Below are 20,484 nucleotides of genomic sequence, written 5' to 3'. Positions count from 1 at the left end.
ACGCCCTCAACACCCGGAGGGCGGCCTGAGGTAGGTAGCCCAGGCCCTCTAAGGCCCACCTGCTAGAGGCTCGGGCTCCTCGGAACGCCACCTCCATCTGGAGGGGACCCAGGCCTGCCGGTCTGTGGCGGACACGGCGCGCCGCTTCTGCCAGGCCGGGGACCCGAGCCCGATCAGCACGAGGGCGGCGCAGGTGTGCGGGCCGGAGCTCAGCGGCGGCGGGGGGCAGGCGCACACGGTGCAGATGAAGGCTGGGAGGACGGTGGCCAGTGCGAGCGCCGTCCCGGGAGGGTGTGTGCGTGCTCGGTGACAGCGAAGGGCCTAGCTGACTCGGCCACGCTCCGTCATCCAGTGTGGCCTGGGACCGAGAACCCGGCGGCACGAGAGCCGGCCAAGGACAGGAGTGGGGTCTGGGAGCGCGGAAGAGAGTGGGCCCGACCGTCACAGGTGAGGGAAAGCCCTCCCCCGTGCTTGCTAACCCAGGGTCAGAAGCAGGGGCGCCCAGAGAGAGCTCCCTGCGCCGGCAGAAGGCGCCCCCCTCCGCCGAGGCGCCCCCGCGGGCGAAAGCTGCGAGGCCCCGGTTCCCACATGAGCCGGCTCGGGGCAGGGGCGGGGGTGCGGCAGGGACACGGTCACTAGATGTTTCCAGCTCTGTGGCAGATGGGTGAATCGCAACTGAGCCGTCAGCGGGGGGGCTGCCTGAGGACCGGCCCCTTTGCCTCAGATCGCAGGCCATCCGGGTGGCTCTGCTCATCGTTTGCCTCTCTCATCCCTGTCCTTCTTACGGGCCCTTTCTTTAAAAGCTCCCCCGCGAGTTGCTCACCCATATTTCCTTGGCTCCCTCGTAGGACAGATAGGCCATTTTCTCTTCAGCGCGGGCCAGATTCTGTTCGAGGCGGCAAATGTCATCCGGGTACCCCTGGACGTGCTCATTCACCTGTTCTTCCACCGACGCTTGTCTTGGGAGCAAAAGACAAGGGGACTACTCCCTGAGCACTCTGCCCAGGGGTTGTGCTGGCAAGGAGCAGTCCCACGTCAAGACTAGACTTGGGTTCAGATCCCACCTTCCTCCTCTCTCCTCCCCCAGGTCTGCCTCAGAACACCAGAAACGTGCACCAGTCACACACATGCTGGTATTCATACACCTTTCATGTACAGATCCTGTTTCACAATGGCTTCACAAAACTAGCCACAGACTAGAAGTCGTAGAAAGGAAAATCTGAGTTATCCATGCCTGCTATTAAATCCCATATAAATTCCCAGCATCGGTGTTTGGCAAGCAGTAATCATTCCATAAAAGCCTGTAGAGACAGAAACAGATGAGTGGTTCCTGGCAGCTGAGGGTGGGGAGAGAATGGGGAGTGACTGCCAATGGGATGGGGTTTCTTTTTGGAGTGATGACAACGTTCCGGAATGAGACAGCGGTGACGGTTGCGCAAGTCTGTGAATACACTGAAAACCACTGATCGTAAATGGGTGAATTTTATGGGGATGTGAATTAGATCTCAATAAAGCTGTTATTAAAACAAAAACAAAAAATTGAATTGTGGCAGTGGTCGTACACCTTAGTAAATCTACGAACGGTCATTGAAACGTATAGTCACGATGGTGCATTTTATGGCACGCAACTTATATCTCAGTAGACCTCTTAAAAAACACAAACAAAATATCACTAACCAGTTGTTTATGGCTATGTGTGGAAGTTGTAAAAGTATAAAAATACGTATGAAAAAGATAAGGGCCCAATGAGGATAGCGAGACGGGTGGAAGGGGAGGGGTTGGGAAGGGATAAGGTGAGAGCTTCAAGTGAACCTTCTAAAGTTTTCTTTCTTGGGGTGCCTGGGTGGCTCAGTTGGTTAGGCATCCGACTTCGGCTCAGGTCATGATCTCGTGGTTTACGGGTTTGAGCCCCGTGTCGGGCTCTGCACTGACAGCTCAGAGCCTGGAGCCTGCTTCCGATTCTGGGTCTCCCTCTCTCTCTGCCCCTCCCCTGCTCGCACTCTGTCTCTCTATCTCTCTCTCAAAAATAAGCATTGAAGTTTTACTTCTTAACAAAATAACATTTGAGGCAAATTTGGTAAATGTTAATTAAGATTTGAGAAAGCTGAGGGTGGGTATACAGTGTTGACCGTGTTATCCTCTACATTTTCCCTGGGTTTGGAATATTCCATAATTTAAAGAAACTTTGAGGCTCTTCATTTGGGCACCAGGAAGGATGGCCCAGAGGACAGAGGCCATGTGGCTTTTAGCACCGTCACCTGGGGACGAGCCACGGAATGCTTGTCCCGTGAGTCGGGGATGGTGATGCTGGAGAAGCAGAAAGGCACTGGAGACACAGGATTGCTGGGGCCTGCTACCCTGTGGAAAACAGGGCAATGGAGGATGCGGCCGATCAGTTCACGTGGCTCTGGCATGCACAAGAGCCTAAGCAATGGTGCTGTCGCGCAGACAGGGAATATGAGGCAAGGGGGTCGGTTTGGTCTCGCTTCAAGGACTTGACTGACACCCCCATGGAGATGTCCCCCAGGCATTTGCTGAAAGCCAATTCATCAAGAGCTGGTCCATAACAGCATTTCAAGGAACATTCCCTTGATCTCTGCCCTGCTCCCTGTAGAGAAGAGAGCAGACTGACAATGCCCACAGAGAGGGGGAGGCAGTAGAGTGTCCACTTGAAAGGACATTTCCCATGACTGTCTTTCTATTTACATGAAGGATTCAGACACAAGAATGTTCAAGATATTAACTATGTTCAAGTATATATTAATGAATATATATATATACATATATATATATATATATATATATATTTGTTTATTTTTGAAGTAGAGAGAGACAGAGCATGAGCGGGGGGAGGAGCAGAGAGAGAGGGAGACACAGAATCCGAAGCAGGCTCCAGGCTCCGAGCGGTTAGCACAGAGCCCGATGTGGGGCTCGAACTCACAAACCTTGAGATCATGACCTGAGCCGAAGTCAGACGCTTAACTGAGCCACCCAGGCGCCCCTCATGAATATACTCTTCATAGATATGAAGTCAAGGAATAGATCTGCCATTAATATATTTATAAGAATTTACAAACATATTCTTAAATGAATTCTTGAATTGAGTATTCAAGAAGAAAATATTAATTCACAAGGATATTCTATTAGTCTCCCCTTGTCTCTGGCCCCCAGGCTCTTTGCCCTCTGGCAACAGCATCCTGGCTACGACAGAGCTGACTCCCTTCCCTGTTCCTCCCTTAGTCAAGGATCCTCTCCACCCCACTCCTACAGTTGCAGAGGCAAATGAACCACTCTATTTTTTTTTATCTCAACTTCTATTTAAATTCTAGTTAGTTGACATGTATGGTAAAATTAGTTTCGGGTGTAGAATTTAGTGATTCATCACTTACATATAACACCCAGTGCTCATCACAAGTGCCCTCCTTAATCTCCATCACTCATCTAGCCCACCCCCACCTCTCTCCATCAACCCTCAGTTTGTTCTCTGTATTTAAGGGTCTCCTATGGTTTGTTTCCTCTCTCTTCCCCCGCCCTTCCCTTATGTTCAACTGTTTTATTTCTTAAATTCCACATATGAATGAAATCATATGGTATTTGTTTTTCTCTGACTTATTTTGCTTAGCATAATACTCTATAGCTCCATCCACAGCACTGCAAATGACAAGACTTCATTCTTTTTTATGGCTGAGTAACATTCCATTACATATATATATATGTATATACATGTATGTGCATATAGACCACATCTTCTTTATCCATCCATCAGTTGATGGACATTTGGGCTCTTGCCATACTTTGGCTATTGTTGATAGCACTGCTACAAACATTGGGGTGCACATGCTCCTCTGAATCGGTATTTTCGTGTCCTTTGTGTAAATGCCTAATAGTGCATTTGCTGTGTCGTAGAGTAGTTCTATTTTTAACTTTCTGAGGAACCTCCATACTGTTTCCCAGAGTGACTGCACCAGTTTGCATTCCCACCAACAGTGCACGAGGGTTCCCTTTTCTCCACATCTTCACCAATGTCTGTTGCTTCCCGAGTTGTTAATTTTAGCCATCCTGACAGGTGTGAGGTGGTATCTCATCATGGTTTTTTTTTTTTAATTACTTTATTTATTTTGAAAGAGAGACAGAGACAGAGAATGAGAATGAGTGGGGACAGAGGATCCGAAGCAGGCTCCACACTGACAGCAGAGAGCCCAATGTGGGGCTCAAACTCACAAACAGGGAGATCGTGACTTGACCAAAGCCAGATGCTTAGCCGGCTGAGCCACCCAGGCACCCCTCATCATGGTTTTGATTTGTATTTCCCTGATGATGAGTGATGTTGAGCATCTCTTCATGCGTCTGTTAGCCATCCGGATGTCTTCTTCGCAAAAATGTCTGTTCATGTCTTCTGCCCATTTCTTAACTGGATTATTTATTTGGGGGATGTTGAGTTTTAGAAGTTCTTTACAGATTTTAGATAATAACCCTTTATCAGATATGTCATTTGCAAATATCTTCTCCCATTCTGTTGGTTGTCTTAGTTTTGTTGATCGTTTCCTTCATTGTGCAGAAGCTTTTTATCTTGATGAGGTCCCAATAGTTCATTTTTGCTTTTCTTTCTCTTGCCTCCAGAGATGTGTCTAGTAAGAAGTTGCTACAGCTGAGGCCAAAGAGGTTGCTGCCTGTGTTCTCCTGTAGGATTTTGATGGTTTCCCATCACACATTTAGGTCTTTCATCCATTTTGAATTTATTTTTGTGTGTGGTGTAAGAAAGTGGTCCAGTTTTTCTTCTGCATGTTGCTCTCCAGTTTTCCCAAGACTATTTGTTGAAGAGACTGTCCTTTTTCCATTGGATATTCTTTCCTGCTTTGTCAAAGATTAGTTGACCATATAGTTGTGGGTCCATTTCTGGGGTTTCTATTCTATTCCACTGATCTATGTGTCTGTTTCTGTGCCAATACCATACTGCCTTGGTGATTACAGCTTTGTAATACATCTTGAAGTCCAGGATTGTGATGCCTCCAGCTTTGGTTTTCTTTTTCAGGATTGCTTTGGCTATTCAGAGTCTTTTCTGGTTCCATACAAGTTTTAGGATTGTTTGTTCTAGCTCTGTGCAAAATGCTGGTGGTATTTTGATAGGGATTGCATCAAACGTGTACATTGCTTTGGGTAATATGGACATTTTAACAATATTTGTTCTTCTAATCCATGAGCCAGGACTGTTTGTCCATTTCATTATGTGCTCTGCACTTTGTTTCATAAGTGTTCTGTAGTTTTGGAGTACAGATCTTTCACCCCTTTGGGGAGGTTTATTCCCAGGATCCTATGGGATTTGGTGCAATTGTAAATGGGATCAGTTCCTGGATTTCCTTTTCTGCTGCTTCATTATTGGTGTATAAAAATGCATCTGGTTTCTGTACATTGACTTTTATGTTCTTGACTTGTGTATTAGTTCCAGTAATTTTTTGGTGGAGTCTTTCGGGTTTCCTACATAGAGTATCATGTCATCTTCAAATAGTGAAAGTTTGACTGCTCCTTTGCCAATCTGGATGACTTTGATTTCTTTTTGTTGTCTGAGTGCTGAGGCTAGGACTTCCAGTACTATGTTAAATATCAGGGGTGAGAGTGGATATCCCTGTCGTGTTCCTGAACGTAGAGGAAAAGCTCTCAGGTTTTCCTCATTGAGGTTGATATTAGCTGTGGGTCTTTCATATATAGTCTTTATGATGTTGAGGTGTGTTCCCTCTATCCTTCCTTTGTTGAGGGTTTTTATCAAGAATGAATGCTGTATTTTGTCAAATGCTTTCTCTGCATCTATAGAGAGGATCATAGGATTCTTATCCTTTATTAACATGGTGCATAACATTGATTGATTTGCAAATATTGAACACCCCTGCAGCCCAGGAATAAATCCCACTTGATCGCGGTGAATAATTATTTTAATGTACGGTTGGATTTGATTTGCTAGTATCTTGTTGAGAATTTTTTCATCTGTGTCCATGAGGGATATTGGCATGGATTTTGAATCAAGGTAATGCTGGCCTTATAGAAGAAGTTTGCAAGTTTTCCTTCCATTTCTGTTTTTTGGAACAGTTTGAGAAGAATAGGTATTAACTCTTCTTTAAATGCCTGGGGGGGGGGCACCTGGCTGACTCAGTTGGTTAAGCATCTGACTCCTGGTTTCGGCTCTTGGTTTCAGCTCAGGTCATGATCTCACAGTTCATTGAGTTCGAGCCCTGCATCAGGCTCTGTGCTGATGGCTCAGAGGCTGGAGCCTGCTTCAGATTCTGTGTCTCCCTCTCTCTCTGCCCCTCTCCTGCTCATGCTCTGTCTGTCTGTCTCTCTCAAAAATCAATAAACATTAAAAAAAATTTTTTTTAATAAAAAATAAATAAATGTCTGGTAGAATTCTCCCGAGAAGGCTTCTGGCCCTGGACTTTTGTTGGGAGATTTTTTTTTTAATGTTTATTTATTTTTGAGACAGAGAGAGACAGAGCATGAACAGGGGAGGGTCAGAGAGAGAGGGAGACACAGAATCGGAAGCAGGCTCCAGGCTCTGAGCTGTCAGCACAGAGCCCAACGTGGGGCTCGAACTCACGGACTGTGAGATCATGACCTGAGCCGTGTTGGGAGATTTTTTGATTACTGATTCAATTTCTTTGCTGGTTATGGGTCTGTTCAAATTTTCTATTTCTTCCTGTTTCAGTTTGGTAGTTTCTATATTTCTAGGAACTTATCCATTTCTTTCAGATTGTCCAGTTTGTTGACATATAATTTTTCATAATATTGTCTTATAATTGTCTGTATTTCTGTGGTGTTGGCTGTGATCTCTCCTCTTTCATTCATGATTTTATTTGGGTACTTTCTCTTTTCTCTTTGAAAAGTCTGGCTAGGTGTTTTTCAATTTTATTAATTCTTTCAAAGAACCAGCTCTTAGTTTCATTGATCTGATCTAATGTTGTTTGTTTGTATATTGCTTATCTCTCCTTTAATCTTTATCACGTCCCTTCTTCTGCTGGCTTGAAGCTTTATTTGCTATTCCTTTTCTAGCTCCTTTAAGTGTAAGGTTAGTTTGTGTATTTGAGACTTTTCTTGCTTCTTGAGATAGGCCGGTATTGCTATATACTTCTCTCTTATGACCACCTTTGCTGTATCCCAAAGGGTTTGGACTGTCGTGTTTTCATTTTCATTTGCTTACATGTATTTTTTTTTTACATCTTCTTGAATTTCCTGGTTAACCCACTCATTCTTTAGTATGTTCTTTAACCTCCATGTATTTGCGGTCTGTCCAAATTTTTTTCTTGTGGTTGACTTCAAGTTTCATAGCATGTGGTCTGCAAATATGCATGGTATCTTGATCTTTTTGTACTCTTGATCTTGATCTTTTTGTACTCATTGAGGGCTGATTTGTGCCCCAGTATGTGATCTATTCTGGAGAATGTTCCATGTACACTCAAGAAGAATGTATATTCTGCTGCTTTAGGATGAAATGTTCTGAATATATGTTAAGTCCATTGGGTCCAGTGTGTCTTTCAAAGCCATTGTTTCTTTGTTGATTTTCTGCTTAGGTGATCTGTCCATTGTTGTAAGTGGGGTGTTAAAGTCCCCTAGTATTCTTGTATTATTATCAATGAGTTTCTTTATGTTTGTTATTAATTGATTTATATATTTGGGTGTTTCAAGTTGGGGGCATAAATATTTACAGTTGTTAGATCTTCTTGGATAGCCCCCTTAATTATGATATAGTGCCCTTCTTCATCTCTTGTTACAGTCTTCAGTTTAAAAAATCTATTGTCTGGGGGCACCTGGGTGGCTCAGTTGGTTGAGTGACCGACTTTGGCTCAGGTCATGATCTCACAGCCCGTGAGCCCGAGCCCTGTGTCGGGCTCCGTGCTGACAGCTCAGAGCCTGGAGCCTGGTTTAGATTCTGTGTCTCCCTCTCTCTCTCTCTGCCCCTCCCCTGCTCATGCTCTGTCTCTCTCTCTCTCTCAAAGAATAAATAAACATTAAAAAATTAAAATCTATTTGTCTGATATAAGTATGGCTACCCTGGCTTTCTTTTGACGTCCATTAGCATGATAGATGGTTCTCAATCCCCTCACTTTAAATCTAGAGGTGTTTTTAGGTCTAAAATGAGTCTCTTGTAAGCAGCATACAGATGGGTCTTTTTTTTTTTTTTTTTTAAATCCATTCTAATACCCCATATCTTTTGACTGGAGCATTTAGTCCAGAAAATGGACCGCTCTAGAAAATGCTCTTACAAAGACAATGTGACGACCAGCCAACCAAAATGCCCCCCAAATCTTCCAGAGCTGTGAAGGCCACCCTTTGTAATACAAATTGTCCTAAACATCATTGTTGTTGAAGAAAAGTATATCCTTTTTTTAAGTTTATTTTATTTTGAGAGAGAGAGAGAAAGTGTGTGCAGGTGAGGGGCAGACAGAGAGGAAGAGAGAGAATCCCAAGCAGGCTCCACACCCAGTGCAGGGCCTGACAGGCGCTTGATCTCATGACCGTGAGATCATGACCTGAGCCGAAATCAAGAATCGGACACTTAAGCGACTGAGCCACCCAGGCGCCCTTAAGATGAGTTTATTCTTGATCATACCTGAGCACTGGCTTTTGGCAAACTGAGCTAGAAACTAGTGGCCTGCAACTTGAAGAAGTCTGAGATGAAGAAACAAATGTAGGAGGGATCAAGCCCTGCAGGTAGGGTGGGGTAATGCAGCAGGGACGAGTAGGTCCTCCTGAGCAAATGTGCAACCACATGCGTCCTTATAGGAGGGAAGCAGAGGGAGCTTTTACACACAGAGAAGAGGGCCATATGAAAACAGAGCAGAGAGAGATGTGAAGATACTGGCCTTGAAGGTTGGAGTGATGTGGCCACAAGCTAAGGTCCCGGCAGCCACCAGAAGCTGACGTACAAGAATGTCCATAGCAGCTTTATTCATAACAGCCCCAGCAGCAGGCGAACGGGTAAACTAACTGTGGTGCATCCATACAGTAGAATACTGCTGAGCAAGAAAGAGTGATCTATTCCTATGCACAGCTTGGATGAATCTCAGAATATTACACTGGGTGAAGGAAGACAGACATAAAGGACTATATACCGTATGATTCCATTTACATGAAGTATCCAGAAGAGACAAATGCAGAGAGACAGAAAGCACACTGGTGGTTACCAGGGGTTAGGGTTAGGGGAATGGGGAGTGGTGGGGTGTTCCTCTGGAGTGATGGAAATGTTCTGGAACCAAATATAGGTGGTGGTTGCACAACACTGCGAACGTACTAAATGCCACTGGATTGCACATTTTAAGATGGATAATTTTGTTTTGTGAATTTCATCTCAATTCAAAAATAGAAAAGGGGCACCTGGGTGACTCCGTCAATGAGCATCTGACTTCAGCTCAGGTGATGATCTTGCGGTTCGTGAGTTCAAGCCCTGCACCAGGCTCGCTGCTGTCAGCACAGAGCCCGCTTTGACTCTTCTGTACCCCCTGCTTCTGTGCCTCTCCTCCACTTGCACTCTCTCTCAAAAATAAATAAAACATTTTAAAAGTGGTTAAGGAAGGAAGGAAGGAAGGAAGAAAGACCTCTTGAAAGGAAACATTTACCTGTGAGAAGTGTCATAGGACTTTTCGGTTTGAAATCTCAGTTTGTGACACGCCAGAGGAGACGTGACAATCACAGGGGCTTGGGTGGTGACCGTACAGGTATGAACACCAGGTGACACTTTACTGACTTCAACACATAGGTCATGTCTACATCTAGCTCACATAAAGGTTTTTTAAAAGATTGGAAGGAGACATATGTTTTAAAAAATTCAATGAATTCCTGTGTCCCCTTCACCCTAGATTAGGAAGCTACGTGGCCAGGACATGTTGACATGCTCTCAGGCTTGTGCCTCTCTGAGACTCCATTTCCCCATCCGTAAAGTGGGTCGCTGAACACCACAGGTGACAATGCTATTTGCTCCCTGCTGTCACTGTTATTATATAGTCATCTCCCGCCCATTCTCCATGTCTCCTGGCAAATCGGAGTCCTACAGACCTGCTTTGTTGCTTCTAATGTATATTTATCAAGATATGCTAACTGCCGTGGGCAACAAGTGGAAAATCTCGGTGGCTGAACACAACAAAAGCTTACAGCACACTCCTATCACAGTCCAACGGTGGTGGGGGTGGCTGTTTCAGAAGTGCAAGCATGTAGAATTCACAGGGAACCCAAGGGAGGGAGGTCACCCTGCCCCACCGCGCTGCAGGCACATCCTGATTTGCTAAGGGGTTAAGAGCTTATGGGAGCACAACAGTCCTGTTGGCCTGGAGGTATGGAAACTTATGGGGATATGTGTCACTGCCACTGGGCTCTAGTCTCGCTGTATATAAATCCAATCTTGGAAATGGTATTTTGACAAAGGGGTTGCCATTAAGAGTCCCAAGAGTTAGGTTTGGTTGCCCTGTCCTCCAAACATCACACCCAAAAGAAACTCATAATTCTGATCGGCGCTCTTATTTGACACTTTGCTGCCCTGCAGTAGTTTTGAGGCGTCCCCCACAGACTTGTCAAGCAGTGTAAATGCAGGTAACGCTTCCCTGTGAAAGCAGAAGAGGACTGATCCCCAAGTGCCTCTTTCCCCACAGACACACAGGTGCTAAGAAGGGATGGCAGAGTTCTCACTTTGCTGGGAATCTTGGGTCATCCTTGTAATACCTCCCTCTCTGGCCAGGCTTTGGAAGAATTAGAGCTAATGCAAAAACCAGATGCAACAGACTGCGGGGACCAGGGGAGAGAATGTGGCACCCCTGAGGGCCGCTAGGACCCTAAGAAAGGTCCAAATAGGAATAGTGCGGGTCCTCGAGAGACTGTGTTTGCCTTTCCCCCCTTATTTGTGAGCCCTGGTCTCATCTTAGATGAAAATAAGTTCGACCCGCCACACAGCGGGGAGAAAGCATTCCCCAGAAGGCAATCATTTTCAGAAGAAATAGCCCCAGCTCAGCCATGAGCACAGGTGAAGGGATCGTGGCAGGTAGGGCATCCTGTTTCACACATTATGCTCACAGATGGGGATGTGCAGGACCCCTCCGTGACCCATGACGGGCGCCCGCTGGGCTCACCGCCACCACAAGTATCTCCCACCACCACAGGCAGAGCCTACAGCTTCTGGGATCAGCTGGCGAGACCCTGAGCTGGAGCCCCATTTTGCCAGGAGAGGGCCCGGGCGGGCGCACAACAGCAGGCAGGGGACGAGCCCTCTCCACCACGGGGCCCAGGGGCCCGAGAAACACTGACCAGCTCCTCTCCACCTCCCCCTCCCCGCAACCCTCCAAACCCATGTCCTTGCTTGCCTCCACTCTCCCAGCGATAGCCCCGGAGGCGGGGCGGGGGGGGCGGGGCGACCCCACAGCCCAGGCTGCAGCGGAGGGGCCACTTCACCTGCATTTCTGTTCCTGGAGGGACGCCAGCGACACCTGCAGGCCCATCAGACGGCTCTCGTTTAGGCTCGGATAGGACACCTGGAGGCTGAGGTGGAGCTCCCTAACTTCTCTTAGGTCCTCCTTCATCTGTCACAACGGCAGGTTTCGCTGCTGGGCCACACGCTTTGTCCCCCAGGACTTCCCCGGCCACGAAGCTGGGAAGTGGCTCGCCAGGGGCAAGTGTCTGACGATATCAGACAGGTCGGTGGACAGGCAGTCTTCCCCACCTGGCCTGGGAGACTGAAGACGGGGCCTTCTCGCTGGGCCGCCTGCAGTGGCGCAGGCTGCTTTCGGCCTTGGGCGCTAAGCCCTGGGGCCTCCAGCCCCCCTCCAGCCCCTGCAGCTGCCGGTGGCAACGGCAGAGCCTTCGCTCCATCTGGGCAATGGTGGCAGAGGCGCGCTGGTTCACCTTCTCGAAGGCCTGCCGGATGTGGGGGGCGTGGTGCCGGTTGGCTTTGGACACCAGCTTGAGGTAGCCCACGGTGTTCTCGTCCCGACTGGCCTTCTCCAGTCTCTGCTGCTCTGAGAGGTAAAGGACGCGGTGCTTGACACTATCCTGTAAGTTCCGGGCCAGCTCCCCATCTGACAGACAGGAATGGCCCCTGGGGGGGCCGTCCTCGCTGGATGAAAGGGACCCGCATGAGGAAACGTCGGAGAGAATGGCCGCACTTGGGCTCTTGGTATATTCTGCCTGCGTCGGAAACAAGGAATGGTTAACAGGTACTTCTGTGAGCTGCAAACGGTACAAGTGGACCTACTGTCGTCTCACTCTGTAATAATACTCAGCTGCAGGCACAGGTACTTACATATGCAACATTTGTGCACTCAAGACGGGCCCAACACAGACTGGAGATGTCAAGTTCAACTTCCGGGCCCCTCTCCCTTTCTTTTCAGCACCCAGTTGTTGTTTGTTTTTTTTTTTAAGTCCTCTCTACACCCAATATGGGGCTTAAACTCAACTCTGAGATCAAGAGTCGCACACTCCTCTGACTGAGCACCTGACTTTTTGCTGTATGAATGGACCTCGCTAGAACCCTCAGGTGGCTAGAATCCCCCCTCCACACCTGTCTTGTCTGTTCTTGGACTTCTTCTCTCCCCACAAATACCAACTGTATTGGTATAGATCTCATCTTATAAAGTACGTAATGAGCTCATTCCCATCAACCCATATGTTTTATTATATTGCTACCGCCAGCAGATCGAAGAGGGAGGCAAGGAGATCCGCATCCCGACGAGTTCATTCCTTCATTCGATCATTCATTCAACACACACTTCCTGAGCACCTACCATGTGGTACAGAAGCCAGACACATTCCTTGCTCATAGAGAGCGGACAGTCAGGGGTGAAAAAAACTACTGTAATGCAAATGAATGCACCTCTCATATGGGCAAGTTAATAAACCACTCAGAGAGTCAGTTTTCTCATCTTTCAAACAAAGATGGCCATAGCAGCATAGCTGGGAGACAGTGGACCAGGGCAGAGTGGATGGTGATGAGCTAGGAGAGGCAGGTGAGGTCACGACAGGTGGAGGGGTGCCTGGCTGGCTCAGTCAGCGGAGGGTGTGACTCTTGATCTCGGGGTTATGCCTTTGAGCCCCACGTTGGGCATAGAGATTACTTCAAAATCAAATCTTGGGGCGCCTGGGTGGCTCAGTTGGGTAAGCATCCAACTTTGGCTCAGGTCATGATCTCACTTGTGAGTTTGAACCCTGCATTGGGCTCTCTGCTGTCATCATGGAGCACATTTCAGATCCTCTGTCCCTGTGTCTCTCTGTCCCTCCCCCGCTCGTGCTCTTTCTCCCTTTCTCTGAAAAATAAATAAATATTTTTTTTAAATTTAGGGGCAGCTTGGTGGCTCAGTTGGTTGAGTATCTGACTCTGGCTCGGGTCATGATCTCGCAGTTCATGAGTTCAAGCCCCGCACTTGGCTCTGTCCTGCTATCTCAGAGCCCAGAGCCTGCTTCAGCTTCTGTGTCTTCTCTCTGTGCACCTTCCCCGCTTGCACTGTCTCTCTCTCTCTCTCTCTCTCTCTCTCTCTCAAAATTAAATAAACATTAAAAATTTTTTTGATTTAAAAAAACTATATAAAAAATACAAGTTAACTTTAAAAAAACTTTTAAAAAAGAACAGGTAAAGTCTCTGTTCTGTTTCTACTTTTTAAAAAGCTTTTTTAAATGTTTATTTATTTTTGAGAGAGAGAGCGAGTGGGAGAGGGAGCAGAGAGAGAGGGAGACAGAGGATCTGAGGTGGGCTCCTCGGTGAAAATGAAGCCGCAGGACAGAAACTGGTACGGGCGCTTTGGAAAAGCAGTGCTAAACTGTAAAGCTGAAGACATGTATACCAAATGGCCCAGCAATTGCATTCACTGGTATGGCCTTGGGAAACAGGTACACGAATGTTCCCAATAGCCAACTGCTAGAAATAACCCTCTGCCCATCGGCTGTAAAATGTGTAAGCGAACTGCAAAATATTCAACAACATACTACTATACAGCAATGAAAGTGAACTACAGCCTTGAAAATATGAATGAACGGGGGCACTGGGTAGCTCAGTCGGTTAAGCGGCCGACTTCAGCTCAGCTCGTGGTCTCGCAGTCTGTGAGTTCAAGCCCCGCCTCGGGCTCTGTGCTGGCAGCTCAGAGCCTGGAGCCTGCTTCCGATTCTGTGTCTCCCTCTCTCTCTGCCCCTCCCCTGCTTGCTCTCTGTCTGTCTGTCTCTCTCAAAAAATAATAAACATTAAAAAATTTAAAAAAAAAGAAAATATGAATGAACAAGCATAATGTTGAACAAAAGAAGCTAAACACAGAAAAATCCATACTATATATGGTTTCGGCATATAAAGTTGAAAAGCAAGCAAAACAAAATGATGTTGTTTAGGGACGACAGACAATAAAGCTATAAAGAAAAGCATGGGCATTGGTAGCCTAAGTGTCAGGATAGTGGCTCCCACTAAAGTGGGAGCAGGGGGTCGTGATTGGGAGAGACAGGTGGAGGCCAAGGTGCTTAACCTGAGTAGTAGTTACACGTCAGTTCACATCATCATTATTTCCCGAAATGTCTGTTGATGTTTCCTGTGCCTTTACATACATCTGCCAAATTTCACATTTGTAAAAGTTTTTAAATGTTCAAGAGATGGATATAATAGCAAGTTAGAAATAGCTAGAGGGAGAATTAGTAAAGAAAGCATCCAGAATGCAACACAGAGGCACAAAGAAACAGAAAATTAAAAAAAAAAAAAAACTAGTGAAAGACAGAAGACGTGGAAAATAGATGCAAAAGTCTAATAGAATGAGGGAATGGCGAGATTTTAAGAGAGAGTCACAAACAACTTTCCAGAACTGATAAAAGACAACACAAATTCAAGAAGCCCAATAAATCCCAAACAGGAAAAGAGAAATAGAACCACATCTAGACACAAGATTTTAAATTTTTTTTTTTCAACGTTTTTTATTTATTTTTGGGACAGAGAGAGACAGAGCATGAACGGGGGAGGGGCAGAGAAAGAGGGAGACACAGAATCCGAAACAGGCTCCAGGCTCCGAGCCATCAGCCCAGAGCCCGACGCGGGGCTCGAACTCACGGACCGCAAGATCGTGACCTGGCTGAAGTCGGACGCTTAACCGACTACGCCACCCAGGCGCCCCTAGACACAAGATTTTAAAAGCAGCCAGATTTATGGGGCACCTGGGTGGCTCGATCACTTTCTTGATTTCAGCTCAGGTCATGATCTCACAGTTTCGTGAGTCTGAGCCCTGAATTGAGCTCTGCACCCTGATAGTGCAGAGCCTGCTTGGAATTCTCTGTCTCCCTCTCTCTCTGCCCCTTCCCTGCTCATGCTTTGTCTCTCTCTCTCTCTCTCTCTCTCTCAAAAAAAGGCCAGATTTAAAAAGCTAATTACCTTTAAAACCATGACCTTTAGACTGAAAGCTGAGTTTTCAATGGCATTAATGAAATTCAGAAGAGTTGAGTGATATCTTCAATATGCTGAGAGAATAACTGTCAGAGAGAAAAAAAATAGGTCATGTTCAAACAATTGGAAGTCAGAACGTTTTCAGATTTTTCAGCAAAGCACTGGGAACAATGAAGTAATGCCTCCAAACTGGGGGGAGGGATGATTTTCCAACCTAGCATTCTGCACCCAAACTGTCTATTGTGAGATTAGACTAAAGGTATGAAAGAACCGAAATAGTTCACCCCGTCTGCATTCATTCTCTGGAAGCTACTAGAGAAGGAGTATCACCAAAACCAGAGGGGAACCTAAGAAAGAGGTTGAGATGGGATCGATAAGACCAGTCAAGAGGAAGCAGAGGATATCTCCAGCATGATGGAAGGGGAGCCCAGGCTAGTGGCTGGGGGGGGCAAGTCAAAAGGCTTCAGGAGAGAACACTGCAAGGGAGTGAAATGCACGTCCTGCTGGACATCTGTAACCAGCTGGAGAGGAGATGGAGACAGCTGGGGGGAGTGCGGGCCTATGAAAAGTAGTAGAGAACAAGAAACATGGGAGCAGGGCGGGGGGGTGGGAGACAAGGGTTAACTCTAAGGTCAACGAAACATTGGGAGACAAAAGTCATCAGAGTGATGACTCAGTTATAACTAGTGTTCCATGGACTTGATAATGCAAACACCAAGATATGACCTAACCCTAATCACTGTATACCGTACTGGAAGGATTTGGTGGGGGGGTGGGTATGACAAAGAGCTACGTTATCATCTTCTATAGTGAAAAAAAACAATCAATAATTGTTCAAATATAAAAATAAAAAATAGCACTATAAACAATTTATTTAGAGAACTGGAGCTAAATACCAAAAGAAACAGCTGAAAGAGTTGAAAGTGGTTGATTCCAGGAGGTGGACGATTACGTGGGTGGAAACGATTACAGCTTTTGCAATAAACCTTGTAGAACCGTTTAACTCTTTGAAGCAGGAGTTGGCCCAACAATGGCTTGGTTTTATACAGGTGTCAGCTAAGAATGGTTTATTAAATTTTGAAACAGATGAAAAAATCAGAAGAGTATTTTGTGACATGTGAAAAGTACGTAAGATTCAAATTTCAGTCCGTAAACACAGTGATTGGCACATGGCCACACTTGTTCATTTAGGTGTTGTCTATGGCTGTATGTGTGCCACAAAAATGGCCTAAATGGCTTCAACAGAGACCACGTGACCTCAAATATTTACTATCTGGCCCTTTATAGGAGAAGTTTGCCGACCCCTGCTTTCAACTATGTTCAGGTAAACCATTGAATGAATAAAAGAACAAAATAATTGTTTATTTAAAAACAAAGTGGGGGGTGCCCGGTTTGCTCAGTCAGTAGAGCATGCGACTCTTGATCTCTGGGTTATAAATAGGAGCTCCATATTGTGAGTAGAGATTGCTTAAAAATAAAAGCTTTAGGGATGGCTGAGGGGCTCAGTCAGTTAAGTGTCCCACTTCAGCTCAAGTCATGATTTCATGGTTTGTGAGTTCAGGCCCCACATCGGGCCCTCTGCTCTCAGCACAAAGCCTGCTTCGAATCCTGTCCCCCTTCTTCTCTGCCCCTCCCCCGCTCACACTCTCATGCTCTCTCTGTCTCAAAAATAAACATTTATAATAATAAAATCTTAAAAAAACATAAAATCTTTAAAAATTAAAAAGGAAGTAGGAAATAGGGAGAATGGACAGTTGTTAATGACTGGTTCTATTGTGGAATTTTATAGATAACATAAAAAACTCAAAATTGAAAAAAAAAAGTAAAGGTAACCATTAGAAAAAAAAAGTCACGTACATAAGATCCAAGTAACCAAGGGGAGAAAAACCATGGAACTCTATTAATCCAAAAAAAGGAAGGAGAGGAGGAACAAAGAGAAACGAGATATCAGGATACACAGAAGCTATAAAATAGGATGCCGATGCGACGTGATTATCAAAAAGCATACGGTATGTTCTTGAACAGAAGACTCAACGCTACAAATATGTCAGCCCTCTACACATCAACTTATCAATTCAATGAAATCCCAATTAAAAACCCAATGGAATTGTCTTAGGAATCTTACATTAGCTGCTTCTAAAACTTACTTGGAAGAGAAAATGCAAAAGAGCGGCAAAGAAAAAAGAATTTTTAGACAGAGAGAGAGACGGTACAAGCGCAAGTAGGGAAGAGGGGCAGAGGGAGAGGGAGAGAGAATCCCAAGCAGGGTCCACGAAGAGTGTGGAGCCTGACGAGGAACTCGATCCCACGAGTTCACAGCCCAAGCCAAAATCAAGAGTCAGATGTTCAACTGACCGAGCCACCCAGGTGACCCTAGCAGAGCAATTTTTTAAAAAGAATAATAAATATAGTCTTGGGACCATTGGCTATTTGAAAAAAATTAAATCACAGTGTCATCTTACATCATATACATCATAAAAAGTTGAGACAAGATACAGAATTGAACATAAAAATGAAATAATAGGGGACTCCTGGGTGCCTCAGTCGGGGGTAAGCGTCCGACTTCAGCTCAGGTCATGAGTTCATGGTTCTTGGGTTTGAGCCCCACTTCAGGCTCTGTGCTGACAGCTCGGAGCCTGGAGCCTGCTTGGGATTCTGCGTCTCCTTCTCTCGGCCCCTCTCCCCCTTTTGCGTGTGCACTCTCTCTCTCTCAAAAATAAATTAAACTTTAAAAGAAGGAAATAACAAAAGTGTTAGAAGGACATAATAGCAAGTGTTTTTACAATCTTTGTGTGAAGAGAACCTTTCTAAACAAGAGTCAACCCAAAATTCCACAAAGAAAAAGATTTATATATTTTACTACAGAAAAAAAATTCAAACCTTCTCATGGAAAAAAAAAAGCATGAAGTTAAAAAGAAGCAACATTCGGGGGGGTGGGCTAAATGGGTGATAGGCATGAAGGAGGGCACTTGGGTCGAGCACTGGGTGTTATATATAAGTGATGAATAAATAAATTAAAAATACAAAATAAAGAAGAGAAAAGCCAAAAAAAAAAAAAAAGCAACATTTAGGTTTGGGCTCAAACACTTAAAACCAAAGTATCTCTTAATATTTTCAAAAAGCAACAGGTTGAGAAAAAAATATTTACAGTCTCCCTGACAGAGAACAGTCTGTTCACCACAATATGCAGAGAATTCCTACAAATTAGGAAACTAAAACAAACAATCCACTATAAAAACAGTAAAGGATAGTAGGCAATTCAGAAAGGACAAACTACGAGTGGCAACAAACGTACAAAAAAATGTGCAACTACAAGGATATCAGGCAAATGTAAGTCAAAGCACTGACTGTTGAATACGATTTTCTCATCCATGAGAATGGCACACACTAAAAAGACTAAACATTCAGTGTCGATGAGGAGGTGGGAAAAAGAACACTCACATACTCTGCGGGTAGGAATACACGAAGGTTTTTCTTGAGCAAATAAAATTTTCAACGCAGATACCCTTCACCCAAGCAAGAACACGGCAGCGTAGCCGCCGCATTAACGGACACTCGGGGCCTCTCGGGAGCGGGGCCCTTTTGAACGAAGATGCTGCGCGTTGGTTGAACTTAGGGCATAGAGTTGTGGGGAAGCCACGCTGGGCCTTGGAAGATCATCGCAAAGTCAAAGCCAACAGCTCTCTGAGACTACGCTGCGACCTGGAGGAGGTGGGAAACTCCCAGAAGTCAAGCTCCCTGGGGAAAGCTGCACGCTAGCATTGGGCTAAGGCCACCCCAACCCTCAATAGTCACAAGGGGCTTGTGGCCTGCCGCCGTGCACAGGGTTCCAGAAAGAGAAAGAGGTCACCGCAAAGACAAGGCATGCTCATCTGCTAAGAAGCCCACCTGGGCTACCTTGGGGGTGGGGGGAAGGGACCAACAGAGGGTAAAATTCCAGCGTGGCTTTTTTAAATATCGTGATCAATTGCATGAAACATAAACTTCACCATCGTAACTGTTTAAAGTGTGTGAAGCAGTCCCGTTTACATACACCAGGTGGTGAAAAGACCACATCTAGTTCCAGAACCTTTTTATCACCCCCACAGCAGCCCCTGGACCCCGGCAGAGGCAGGCCTCTTTGAATTGATAGCACAAAGGGATATGTAAAGAAATTAAGTTATTTCGATTAATGTCCGCACACACGCAAAGAAGAGTTCAAAATCCATTGAGCTGAAGGAGCAGCGCGCGAGGGGGGCTGGCGCTCGGAAGGGCCGGAGCGCGGAGAGAGCGGCGCGCGGGACAAATTGGCGGGCGGAGGGGCCCGCGCTCGAGGGCAGTTGGCGCGCTCGGAGGCGACGCGCGGAGGGAGCAGTGCGCGAGGAGAATTGGCGCTCGGAGCGGGGCGGAGCTCGGAGGGAGGCGGAGCTCGGAGGGAGCGACGTGCGGGGGCAATCGGCACGAGGAGGGGCGGCGCGTGGGGGCAATCGGCACGAGGAGGGGCGGCGCGCGGAGGGAATCGGCACGAGGAGGGGCGGCGCGCGGAGGGAGCGGAGTGCGGAGAGAGCGGAGTGCGGGAAGTATCAGCACGAGGCGGGGGCGGAGCTCGGAGAGAGCGGCGCGCGGCGCAAATTGGCGGGCGGAAGGGCCCGCGCTCGAGGGCAGTTGGCGCGCTCGGAGGCGACGCGCGGAGGGAGCAGTGCGCGAGGCGAATTGGCGCTCGGAGGGGGGTGGAGCTCGGAGGGGGCGGGGCTCGGAGGGAGCGAAGTGCGGGGGCAATTGGCACGAGGAGGGGCGGCGCGCGGAAGGAATCTACACGAGGAGGGCGGTGCGCGGAGGGAGCGGAGTGCGGAGGGTATCAGCACGAGGCGGGGGCGGAGCTCGGAGAGAGCGGCGCGCGGGGCAAATTGGCGGGCGGAGGGACCCGCGCTCGAGGGCAGTTGGCGCGCTCGGAGGCGACGCGCGGAGGGAGCAGTGCGCGAGGCGAATTGGAGCTCGGAGGGGGGGCGGAGCTCGGAGGGAGCGACGTGCGGGGGCAATTGGCACGAGGAAGGGCGGTGCGCGGAGGGAGCAGAGTGCTGAGGCTATCAGCACGAGGCGGGGGCGGAGCTCGGAAAGAGCGGCGCGCGGCGCAA

The 20,484-nt window shown here is 46.9% G+C and overlaps 1 protein-coding gene across 1 annotated transcript; it reads right to left on the bottom strand.

The window, feature by feature from the left end:
- Window positions 1-48: 48 nt before the first annotated feature.
- On the bottom strand, window positions 49-15,370 carry TEX28 (testis expressed 28). Its single transcript, XM_081793935.1, is given in 5 exon segments — window positions 49-321; window positions 824-959; window positions 11,422-11,703; window positions 11,705-12,153; window positions 15,359-15,370. Coding segments are annotated over 5 exon segments (1,152 nt in total).
- Window positions 15,371-20,484: the final 5,114 nt, after the last annotated feature.

This window comes from Panthera onca, chromosome X (assembly GCF_046562875.1).
Source record: "Panthera onca isolate mPanOnc1 chromosome X, mPanOnc1 haplotype 2, whole genome shotgun sequence".
Lineage (NCBI taxonomy): Eukaryota > Metazoa > Chordata > Mammalia > Carnivora > Felidae > Panthera > Panthera onca.
This window is presented reverse-complemented; position numbering and strand designations above follow the sequence as displayed.